The sequence below is a fragment of the Narcine bancroftii genome, chromosome 3, assembly GCF_036971445.1.
Source record: "Narcine bancroftii isolate sNarBan1 chromosome 3, sNarBan1.hap1, whole genome shotgun sequence".
Lineage (NCBI taxonomy): Eukaryota > Metazoa > Chordata > Chondrichthyes > Torpediniformes > Narcinidae > Narcine > Narcine bancroftii.
In genome coordinates, this window is record NC_091471.1 from 328,574,891 (window position 1) to 328,587,587 (window position 12,697).

Genomic DNA, 12,697 nt, shown 5'->3' on the forward strand with positions numbered 1-12,697 from the left:
TGGGTTGAACGAGAACCTCTCGTTCTCTCCTTCATCTCCCTCCCTCCTAAAACTCAATATCCCCCACTTCCCCCTCCCTCTCTCACAAATATTACTCTCTCTCGTTCTTCTCTCCTTCATCTCTCCCTCCCACTCCCCCTCTCTCGTCTCTCCATCTCTCACTCCTCTTCCTTTTCCATCTTTCTCCTCTATCTCTCACTCTCTTTTTTCCTCCTTCACTCTTGCTTCTCTCTCTCTATCTCTCTTTATTGATTGGACACCTGCTGACATTTTGCTCATCCCTTGATGAAGGGCTCAAGCCCAAAACATCGGTGACGTATCTTTAACTTTGCCGTATAAGGGATGCTGTTTGACGCGCTGAGTTTCTACAACGTCGCGTTTAAACTTTTTAATTCCTTTCTGGATAACGCTGAATTTGAAGTCCTGTCAGTATGACTGCAGCCACGTGACGCTAACTGTACTGCCCTCAGGGCGGAGGAGGTGGTCTCTGCTGTGTGACTCCGGGTGGGGCAGGAGGATGAATTGTGGCCAGGTTATTTCGGAGAAGGGACAGGGATCAGAGTTGGGCAAGGCTCTCAGACAGGAACATGATCAGTACAGAGCGCTGGGCAAATGGAAGGGCGGTGGGACTGGTCCTCATGGTGGTGACGGAGGGGGAAGGTGCCAGGTGCTGAACCCTGACTGTGGTCTTTGCTGCCTAGGCCATGAAAACCTACCACATGTACCATCTGAAGTGCGTGGAAGCTGAGAGCAAACTGAGGGAGATTGAAAAGCTGGAGGAGAAGCAGGCGGGAAAGGCGGGAGAACTGGGCACCGGTCAACTCGGGGTCGAGAGCAAGAGCCCGAAACGGAGCGGCAACCGGAAACTGGAGAAGATGAAGGAGAAGGTCAGACACATAGTGAAGCTCCCTCCGCACCATCCTATCATGCACTCCCAGGTTCAGACACAGAGTGAAGCTCCCTTCCGGATCGTCACATCACGCACTCTTAGGGTCAGACACAGAGTGACGTTCCCTCCACACCATCCCATCATGCACTCCCGGGGTTGGACACAGAGTGAAACTCCCTCCACACCGTCCCATTGCACACTTCCGGGGTCGGACACAGAATGAAGCTGCCTCCACACCCTCCATTCACAGACTCCCGGGGTCAGACACAGAGTGAAGCTCCCTCCACACCGTCCCATCACACACTCCCCGGGGTCAGACACAGAGTGAAGCTCCCTCTGCACTGTCCCATCACACACTCCAGGGGTCAGACATAGAGTGACGTTCCCTCCGCACCATCCCATCACACACTTCCAGGGTTGGACACAGAGTGAAGCTCCCTCCGCACTGTCCCATCACACACTCCCAGGGTCAGACACAAAGTGAAGCTCCCTCTGCACCATTCCATCACACACTCCCTGGTGTCGGACACAGAGTGAAGTTCCCTCCGCACCGCCCCATCACACATTCTTGGGGTTGGACACAGAGTGAAGCTCCCTCCGCACCGTCCCATCACACACTCCAGGGGTCGGACACAGAGTGAAGCTGCCTCCACACTGTCCATTCACACACTCCCAGGGTCAGACACAAAGTGAAGCTCCCTCTGCACCATTCCATCACACACTCCCTGGTGTCGGACACAGAGTGAAGTTCCCTCTGCACCGTCCCATCACACATTCTTGGGGTTGGACACAGAGTGAAGCTCCCTCCGCACCGTCCCATCACACACTCCAGGTCTGTGAAGAGTCGCAAGGGTGAATGATGGAAATCTGAGACTGTGTAGGAGCTGTAATGAAATAACTGTGTTTGGTGTGGAAGGACGATTCAAGGTGAATTTGACGTTTTTTCTTTAAATATATTTAACATGGTTTATGGCCCATGTGCTGCCCAACTGACCCACAAGTCCCTGGTACATTTTGAATGGTGGGAGGAAACCGGAGCCCCCGGGAAAACCCAGGCAAACACAGGGAAGAACGTGCATACTCCTTACAGACAGTGCGGGGATTTGGACCCCTGTAACAGAGTTGCGCTGACCGCTGCGTGACACTGTCCTGAGGGTCTGCGATTGGGGCCACTAACCTTGGATCAACGCCTCTCTTGGCAGTGGCAGGAGCGTCTCGCGGAGAGTGAATTGAAGAACACCCGGGCCCGCAACGAGTACCTGCTGAACCTGTCGGGGGCCAATGCCACTCTCACCGCCTACTTCACCCACAATGTGTCGCAGCTTATTGATGTAGGTACCCGGGTGGGTGAGTGGGGGTGGGAGGGTCAAGCCCACAGCCACTGCACCCTTCGACCCAGTGCAGGCGAGGGATGGTGGCTCCAGCCAATCTACGATCCCTCCTGCCATTCCATGGGCTCTCATCTTGTGAACCTATAACCCCCCGGTGAGTTTTGAATGGTGGGAGGAAACCGGAACCCCCCCCAGGGAAAACCCACGCAGACACAGGGGAGAACGTACACACTCCTTACAGACAGCGTGGGGATTTGTACCCCAGATCCCGATCGCTGGCGCTGTAACAGTGCTGCACTAACTGTTCTGCCCTATAGATCTAACTGTAGGATGTGGTTGACCCCCCCCCCCTCCTTATGTTGACCAATCCCCATGCCCCCCCACCCCCACTTTCCTCCTTCCTCTGGGGTTGCATCAACCTGAGAGGGCAACTGGGCCTCGGTTTTGGGTCCCTCCAACCCCACACCATTGGTCTTCCCCTCGCCTCACTGACCACCTGCTGGGCAGTGTTCCCTCACTGACAGGAGCAGATATCTGGGGGGTGCGTGGGGGTTAATGGTTGGGGGGGTGGGAGAAAGAGAGTATACAGCAACCGACACGGACTCGTACGTGTGTGTGTATATATATATATATATATATATATATATACATACACACACACACACACACACACACACACACACACACACACACACACACACACACACACACACACACGGGGTGTATAGGAAGTGACAGTGAGACACACACCCACAGTGTGTACTGTGGATCACCCTGCACCGTTGCTGCCACTAACCCAGTTCCCTTGTTGAAGCAGTGCTGGGACCTGGGTTTCCACACCTCACTGGCCCACACGCTGAGGGCGTATGTCTCAGCCGAGAATCAAGTGGAGAACTCCTGGCTCCAAGGCCTGAACGCCATCAAAGTTTCCGTAGATAGCCTGGACCCCCAGGGCGACAAGACCAAGATCATGAACACCAATCACAGCGCCTTCTGCCTGCCGCACGTTTTCGAGTTCCTCCCGCATGATCAGGACCAGGTGTGTAGCCCATCGATGCCTTTCTGCACTTCACCCCCATCCCCTTGCCGCTGTGTCTGCCCATTGTCTCATGCGCAGCCAGACTGAGACAACCCGGAAACTGGAGGAACAACACCTCACCTTCCTTGTGTGCCCCCTCCAACCGGAGGGCATTAACGTCGACTTCTGCAGTTTTCATTAAACAACCCCCCATCTTTCTCCCATCTCCTTCCCCACTATCTCTCTCTCTCTCTTTCTATCTCTCTCCCCCGTTCTCTCTCTCTCTATCCCTCTCTCCCTTCCACCTTTTTCTCAACCTCGTTTTCTGTTCCAGGTATGGTTTCCACTGCCCCCACCCTCTCTCTCTTTCTCTCTCTTTTCTTTCACACACACACACACACACACACACACACACACACACACACACACACACACACACACACACACACACACACACACACACACACACACACACACCTCCCTCTCTCACAAATATTACTTTCTCTTGTCCTTCTCTCCATCTCTCCCTCCCTCTCAATATCCCTCTCTTTCCCCCCTCTCTCTCTTGCGTCTCTCCATCTATCTCTCACTACTCACTTTTTCCTCTATCTCTCCTGTGGCACCCCACCTACCATTGTCTGCCAATCAGAAAAACACCATGTATCCCGACTCTGCCTTCTGTCAGTTAACCAATCCTCAACCCATACCAATAGACTTCCCTCAACTCCATTCATCTGTTCCTTATCGATAAGTCTCTTGTGCGGCACATTATTAAATGCCTTCTGGAAATCCAAATAGGCAACATCAACCTGTTCCCATCTACCTACCGCACCCATTATATCCTCAAAGAACTTCAGCACGTTTGTCAAACAAGACCTGCCCTTTCTGAATCCAAGCTGCGTCTGCCTGATGAAACCCCTTCGTTCTAAATGTCTCACTATTTCATTCTTAATGACAGCTTCAAGCATTTCTCCGACTAGAGATGTTACGCCAACTGACCAATAGTTGCCCGTCTTCTGCCTAAAAAGTGGTGTGACATTTGCTGTCCTCCAATCTGCTGGGACCTGCCCAGAATCCAGAGAATTTTGGTAAATAACACCAAAATAAGTCCCGCCATTTCCCTCAGTCCCCTGAATGCATCCCATCAGGATCAGGGGATTTGTCTGCTTTCAGGCCCATGAGTTTGCTCATCACCATCTCTTCTGTAGCAATTGTTTTATCGAGGCTCTCACCTCCCGTCACCTCCCTATCACCAGTCTTTGGTGCGCTGGACGTGTCTTCCACCATGGAGACTGTCACAAAATAACTGTTCAATGCCTTGGCCATTTCAATACTCAATATCGATCTCCCTATCTCATCGATCCAAGGGACCCATGTTGACTCCAGCCACCCCCTTCCGTTTTGTATATTTATAAAAATATTTTGCTTTCTGCTTCTATATTTTGTGCTAATTTCCTTTCATTATCCTTCTTCCCTTTCCTTATTTCCGATTTGTTGCTTTTTAGAGTTTTCCCAATCCTTCAGTTTCCCACCACTCCTGGCGACTTTGTACACATGAGCCTTTAATTTTATTCTTCCCTTAGTTAACCTAGGCTGGCTCTTCCCTCTCTTATTGCCCTTGTTTTTAACAGGAATATATTTTTGTTGAGCACTGTGAAAAATCTTCCACTGTTCCTCAACTGTTCTGCCAACAAGCCTGTGCTCCCAGTCCATGCTGACCAATTCCTCCTTCGTCCTGTTGTAGTCTCCCCTATTTAAGCATAAGATGCTATTTTTAGATCTAACGATTGCACCCTCCATCTGGATGAGAAATTCAGTCGCACTCTGATCGCTCTTTCCAAGAGGGCTCCTAACGACGAGTTCATTAATGTTATTGAGCTCATGGCATGAGATTAGAAGATGTAAAATAGCATTCTCCCTTGTTGGTTCCTTAACCTGCTGCTCAAGGAAGCTATCACGGATTCATCCTCCAGATCCTTTCAACCCACTTGATGTTTCCCAATCCACATGGAAGTTAAAGTCCCCATGACAACTGCCATTCCGTTCTTACCTGCCTCAGCCACCTCTCCATTAATTGCACATGCCACTGTTATTTGATGGGTGATAGACAACACCCACCAGTGATTTTTTTCCCCTTCACTATTCTTAATCCTTACCCAGATGTACTCAACATTCTACTCCTTAGATCTTGTATCGTATTTCACTATTGCCCTGGTCTCATCCCTGATTAAGAGCACCACCCCACCTCCTCTACCATCCTATCTTTTCATACGAATTGATATAATTTCCACTTATGGCCACCTTCTGTGACGGCCACTAAATCATATGGCAGGGGACTGATTTGCGCTTCAAATTTACTCACCTTGTTTCTAATACTATGAGTATTCAGATAAAGCATTACAGCACTGTACAGGCCCTTCAGCCCTCCGCTTTGTGCCAGCCTGTATAAAAGTGCTAAACCTTCCCATATCCCTCTACTTTCCTTCCATCTGTGGTCTTTTAAAGGCCCTCTAAATGTTCCAGCCTCCACCACCACCCCTAGCGAGGCATTCAAGGCCCCCACAACTCTCTGTTTCCCACCCCGACGTCTCCCCATACTCCCCTGCCTTAATCTTCCCGCCCTGGCTGTCCAATCTATCAGAATCTTGTTGACCTTCTACGCTCCATCCTTGCCTCATAAAGACAGGCCCTCCAATCCAGGTCCATCTCCTCCCCACAGCCTCCACATCCTTCCTGTAATGAGGTGACCAGAACTGGACACAATCCTCCAAACGGGGTCTCACCGAGACCTAAAGCTGCAACGTGAGCTCTCGACTCTTATACACAACCCCCTGTTAATGAAGCCCAGAATCCCATAGGCTTTTGTAACTATCCTATCTACCTTAAGGGATGTTCGGACACGAACCCCAAGATCCCTCTGTTCATCCACGCCCTTACTTAACTGACCATTAACTCAGCTTTTCGATTTGTCCGACCAAAATGCATCACCTCGCACTTGCCCGGATTGAACTCCATCTGCCCTGATGCTCAAAGTCCTTTTAGAATCTAATTACCTCTCTGCATCCTTAGCTTTTGACTTTTCTGCCCTCAAAAGACAGGTCCACGGATGGAAGGAAAATCGAGGGTTATGGGGTAGGGAGGGTTTAGTACTTTTATTCTAAATGTGACAGGCCCAGAGGACCCCAAAACCCAACAGCAATAGAAATTCACCAAGACAAATGGTTACAGACAAAAGTTTGTAAAACAAACTTTACAGTATCAAACTTTAACTTATTACTATTAACTTAACCCCCTTCTAATTCTTAGCACACATGTGTGTAATGTGTGTGTGTGGAAGTTCAGAAAAGTTCTTCACAGTCCAATCTCACTTCTCACTCCTCCAAGTTCACTGGTATCAGGCAATTCTTACACTGTGCACAGAATTTAACATTTATGAATCTCCACCAAGCTCTGGTGCTTGAAAGGTAAATGGTTACTGCTCAGGAAGGTTCTTGTCGGTTTTCAGAAAGAGATTTGTTGCTTGTTGGACACAAACTGATTCCTTGCCGAAGAAACTTGCCCCATCAGGGTTTTCCAGATGATGACCTCTTTCTTTCTGGTCACCACAGATTTCCTTTTTGTTTCCCTTATTTCAAGTGAAACATTATACAGCCAGTCCTCTTCTCTTGTATGGACCACAAGGGCTTTGACCAGGCTGAACTACAAACTCACAACCCATCTTCAAAATGGGGTTTTTCTATAATCTTGCCAGCTTGTCCTGTTCAAGTTCCAGCTGATGAACTGTAGAACTGAATTCTCTCTCTCTCTCTCTCTCTCTCTCTCTCTCTCTTTCTCTCTCTCTCTCTCTCTCTCTCTCTCTCTCTCTCTCTCTCTCTCTCTCTCTCTCTCTGAGAAAACCGCATGACCTTCTTAGAAAAGCTAACTGCACTCAGACTGTGGCTCCAGTCCTAATCTTCCGAATTCGTTCATCTGTTGCTTTCCAAAACAATAATCCATTACTCCATGGCATGTCCAATTAACACCTACTTGTGAAGTCTCTATAGGCACTCTTCAAAGTTTTTGCAAAGGCACTCGGAGCCTGGACTGTCTGGCTTGAGCAGAACTCTGGCATTTTTAATGAGATCTGTGTTGAAGTGTTTGTACGTGACCTACTCTAAAAAACCTGTCATAATTTATCTCCTTTAAAACATATCTATATACAATATAAAATATAACATAATCTGTCACATAAGGAATATATGGGTCAGCACAACATCGAGGGTCGAAGGCCCTATACTGTGCTGTAATGTTCCATGTTCTCTTTAGACCCAGTGACAATGGAAATCAGTAGGAGATGATTGTAGACTCTATGTGGGGGGTGGGGGGGTGGGGGGGGGATTGAATTCAAGAGTTGAGAGGTCATGTTACAACTCTACAAGTGAGACCCCACGTGTTCAGTCTGGTCACCTCATTACAGGAAGGATGTGGAAGCTTTGGAGAGTGGGCAGAGGAGATTCACCAGGATTGGGAAATGTCTGGAAAATAAGAGCTGGGACTTTTCTCTTTGGAGCATAGAAGGATGAGACGAGACTTGATAGAGGTCGACAAGATTCTGAGAGGCGTCGACAGGGTGGACGGCCAGCGCCTGTTTCCCAGACACCAGAGGATAACTGTACAAAGTGAAGGGAGGGAAGTTTTTTTTTTACACAGAGCTGTGGGGGACTGTAATGCCTCGCCAGGGGGTGGTGGTGGAGGCTGGAACATTTAAGAGACTCTTAGACGGGCCCACAGATGGAAGGAAAATAGAGGGTCATGGGGCAGGGAGGATCAGTCCTTTTTTCTAAAGAATAAATGGATCAGCACAACATAGAGGGGCAAAGGGCCTGTAATGTTCTATGTTCTATAAACAAGAAATTTGGATTGAAATCCACTCGAGATCACAAAACATGATTGTTTGCTCTCCTCGATGTAAAAAGGAAGTTTGTTTTTTTCTGATTGATGGTCACAAGGAAGGGACAAAAAGGGGAAGTGTTACCAAAATAAAAATACCCTGCCCTCAAAAAAAATTAGGAAATGGTTCAAGATTTTTAACTTGGGTGGGTGGTGGGGGGGGAGGGGGAGCGGTTTCCAGGTGCCGCCAAATGGGCTCAAGAACAGGAGGGTTCTCAGCTGGAGCCGGGGGGTGGGTGTCCGCGCCGGTGGAGAGCAGAGGAAGCCACTGCGATGGGCTGTGGACCCACGCTGAGGTAGCAAAGGCCCCGGGCAATTGGAGCCAAAACATGGCAGGCCTGCGGTGGAGCAGGAAGATTGCAGTCACATCTGAGTGCGAAGGGATGACCCCTTTTTATTTGCCCCAGGCCCCAGTTTAATTCTTCAAAAATAAAAAAAAGTACGCCCCGCCATTAGAGAAAAAGGAGTTATATATTCAAAGGAAGTTTTAATTAGAAAGGCATGTTAGCCATCATAAAAAGGGGAACAGAGTGTAGGGGTAGAGATGTCCTGCAGTTGTACAGGGCCCTGGTGAGACCACACTTGGAGTATTGTGTCCAGTTCTGGTCCCCAAATTTGGAGAAGGACAATCCCACTATTGAGGGAGTGCAGCATAGATTCACAAGGTTAGTCCCTGGGTTGGCGGGATTGACGTGGGCCAAAAGGTTGGCTAAGACTGGGGTTGTATATGTTGGAATTTAGAAGGGCGAGGGGAGATAAGATTAAGGTGTGTAAGATTATTAAGGGATTGGACACAATAGAAACTGATTACAGTGGGAGACCGGGACTAGAGGCCATAGTTTAAGAATAAAGGGAAGGCCCTTTCGGGAAAGAGATGAGAAATTTTTTTTACCCAGAGAGTTGTTGATCTGTGGAGGAGTGCTTTGCCGCAGAGGATGGTAGAGGGAGACTCTGGAGGGAGTTTCAGAGGGAGTTGAATAAGGTTCTCGTGGACAGGGGAACTAAGGGTTAAAGGGAGAAGGCAGGGGCGGGGTACAGCTATGATCTAAATGAATGGCAGTGTTGGCTCGATGGGCTGAATGGCTTGTGCCATCACCTATTGTGTTGAGGTTGGGGTCACCTACTTCATATTCGACTGCAAATTCAATACGTCAACCATCTCAAATACACACTCAACAGTGGGAACCTTGACCCCCCCCACGACGGTTTCTTTTTTTGATTCAACCTCAAATCTCCACATCTTGTCACTTCAAGCCCGTCTCTCTTGGGTCACTTTACAGCACTGAGTAAGACAGTGGAAAACATTCCCCCCCCCCACCACTGAAGCAGTCGAGCTTGGGCTGCGCTAGACAGCCCACATCACGGTCCCTTTCACTCTCAGCGGCTTGGAAGCTTCCTCTCTCGGAGCCTCGGATGAGCCCCACCAGCAAGGCCAAGAGGGAAAATCTGTGCGTCTTTCACACTTATGAAGTGAAGTTTTCTGCCAACTTGGCTTAATTCTAGCAGGGCTGTGAATCCTGCTTGTTCAATGTGCTTAGAATTGAGAAAACGTCTTAAAAGTAAGGATCGAATCGAAGGAAGAATAAAAACATGAAACGGACAGAACACTCGCGCGGTTTCTCGCGGAGGGCACATCGAAACGGCGCTAGCCCCACCCCCCCCCCCGTGCTTTGCTCTCTGGGGTCCCACCCAAAGATGCATACAGATCCCAGTCTCCCTCGCTACTGGTCCGTGAAAGTGAAGAGGTCTGGATGGATGCACGGTCAACTTGGGATCCTCGTCGGTGATGAGATCATTTGGAACAGGCAATTTAAAAATAATATATAAAACACGAACTGGTTAAAGTAAGAAAAGCAACATCGGAAAAGTGAAAGGAAAAGATGCAAGTTGCGAAAATGGAAGTGACCACAACTACGTGGCCCTGGCAGCGCCGCAAAGCCGCATCTTTCACGCCGACGTGACGCGCTTGATTTTTTTATTCCCAAAACAAATTTTCTTCCCCCCCCCCACCTTAAGAAAGTATCTTACTTTGATCTTCTGATCTTCAACAGGAGAGTATGTTTGGCCTGGTCCTCCATCAGCCAGCTCCCCACCATGACCACCAGCCCCCCCACATCTCCATCGGGCACACAGAACTCAAAACGGTCAACCAGTTTACCTACCTCGGCTGCACCATTTTCATCAGATGCAAGGATCGACAACGAGATAGACAACAGACTCGCCAAGGCAAATAGTGCCTTTGGAAGACTACACAAAAGAGTCTGGAAAAACAACCACCTGAAAAACCTCACAAAGATTAGTGTATACAGAGCCGTTGTCATACCCACACTCCTGTTCGGCTTCGAATCATGGGTCCTCTACCGGCATCACCTACGGCTCCTAGAACGCTTCCACTAGCGTTGTCTCCGCTCCATCCTCAACATTCATTGGAGCGACTTCATCTCCAACATCGAAGTACTTGAGATGGCAGAGGCCAACAGCATCGAATCTACGCTGCTGAAGATCCAACTGCGCTGGGTAGGTCACATCTCCAGAATGGAGGACCATCACCTTCCCAAGATCGTGTTATATGGCGAGCTCTCCACTGGCCACCGAGACAGAGGTGCACCAAAGAAGAGGTACAAGGACTGCCTAAAGAAAGCTCTTGGTGCTGCCACATTGACCACCGCCAGTGGGCTGATATTGCCTCAAACCGCGCATTTTGGCACCTCACAGTTCGGCGGGCAGCAACCTCCTTTGAAGAAGACCGCAGAGCCCACATCACTGACAAAAGACAAAGGAGGAAAAACCCAACACCCAACCCCAACCAACCAATTTTCCCTTGCAACCGCTGCAACCATGTCTGCCTGTCCCGCATCGGACTTGTCAGCCACAAACGAGCCTGCAGCTGTCGTGGACATTACCCCTCCATAAATCTTCGTCCGCGAAGCCAAGCCAAAGAGAAGTGGTTGGTTGTCACAGGCCATGTCATCCTCTCTGAGGTATTTTTATTTATTCAATGAGTGATTCACAGGAACATAGTGCAGCGACGCCATCAAATATATGCTGGAACTCTATCTACAAAATCTGAACCTACTACAAATAAAAACGGAACCCCCTATTAACCCATCCTCCCCCACCGAAATTCGCCTGATCCCAAATCTAAAATATTTGATAGACGGTTACAACTGATTAATTTGGGTTGCATCAGTTGACCTCAAAAACATCATAAAATTATTATATCTGGGAAAAACATCACTTTATTTAAAGTTTTTAAAACTGTGATTACATATTTGCAGTGGAAACAAACAGGCAGAGAACTATTTGGATGGGGTGAAATTTCAGACCTCCAATGTGCAAAGGGACTTGGGGGTCCTCGTGCAGGGAAACCTAAAAGTTAATGACCAGGTGAAGTTGGTCGTGAAGAAAATGAATGCTATGTTAGCCTTCATTTCAAGAGGAATAGTGTACAAGAATAAAGAGGTGTTGATGAGACTCTATGGGGCACCAGTGAGACCTCATTTGTGCAGTTTTGGGCCCCCTATCTTAGAAAGGATGTGATGTTGATGGAGAGGGTGCAGAGGAGATTGACTAGGATGATTGTGTTGAGGTCAGGGTCACCTACTTCATATTCGACTGCAAAATGCAAGGACTGAGGTACAAGGAGCGTTTGGCAGCTCTTGGGTTGTATTCATTGGAGTAGAGGAGAATCAGAGGAGATCTCATAGAGGCTTTTCGTATTTTGAAAAGTTTAGATAGGGTAGATGCAGGTAAGGTGTTTCCCTTGGTGGGTGAATCGAGGACAAGGGGTCATATTCTGAAGGTTAGGGGCTATCCACATAAAACAGAGATTAGGAAGAACTTCTTTAGCCAGAGGGTAGTGGATCCATGGAACTCGCTGCCGCATACAGCGGTGTAAGCCAGATCACTGGGAGTATTTAAACAAGAAATAGACAAGTATCTCATTAGTGAGGGCATCAAGGGATATGGGGAAAAGGCCAGAAATTGGAACTAGTGTAGAGCAGCTTAGTGTAGATTTACGGAACAGACTTGTTGGGCCTAGTGGCCTGCTTTTGTTTCTGTTTCTTTGTCTTGTGATCTTGTGTGATATTGTGATAAAGTTAATAAACAGGATACAAATATATATATTAGTAAGTATACATGGCATATAACAGAAAAACCTCTCTATCCCCCCCTTACTCAGTAAACCCTCCCCCTTTATATACCCCTCACCTAAAACCACCCCTAAACTTCTCCCCCACACCCCAATCACCCCCTCTTAACAGAGAGAAGAATAAAGGAGATTGTGACAGATTATGTTTTTTTGTATATAGATATGCTTTAAAGGAAATAAATTGTGGCAGTTTTTTTAGTGTCAGTCACATACGAACACTTTAACACAGATCTCATTTAAAATGCCAGCGCTCTGCTCAAGTCAGACAGTCCAGGCTCCGAGTGCCTTTGCAAAAACTTTGAAGAATGCCTATAGAGACTTCACAAATAGGTGTTAATTGGACATGCTGTGGAGTAATGAATTATTGTTTTGGAAAG

General features: G+C 48.2%; 1 protein-coding gene across 10 annotated transcripts in view; it reads left to right on the forward strand.

The window, feature by feature from the left end:
* Positions 1–12,697, forward strand: part of LOC138759173 (SLIT-ROBO Rho GTPase-activating protein 3-like) — a 90,926-nt gene that overhangs the window by 35,564 nt on the left and 42,665 nt on the right. For 9 of the 10 annotated variants that reach the window (XM_069929194.1, XM_069929199.1, XM_069929200.1 and 6 more), the window contains 3 exons: positions 702–887; positions 2,092–2,220; positions 3,038–3,259. In XM_069929194.1, the coding sequence (XP_069785295.1) occupies positions 702–887; positions 2,092–2,220; positions 3,038–3,259 (537 nt within the window). The remainder of the gene's footprint in view (positions 1–701; positions 888–2,091; positions 2,221–3,037; positions 3,260–12,697) is intronic. The other variant, XM_069929202.1, reaches the window with a different exon arrangement.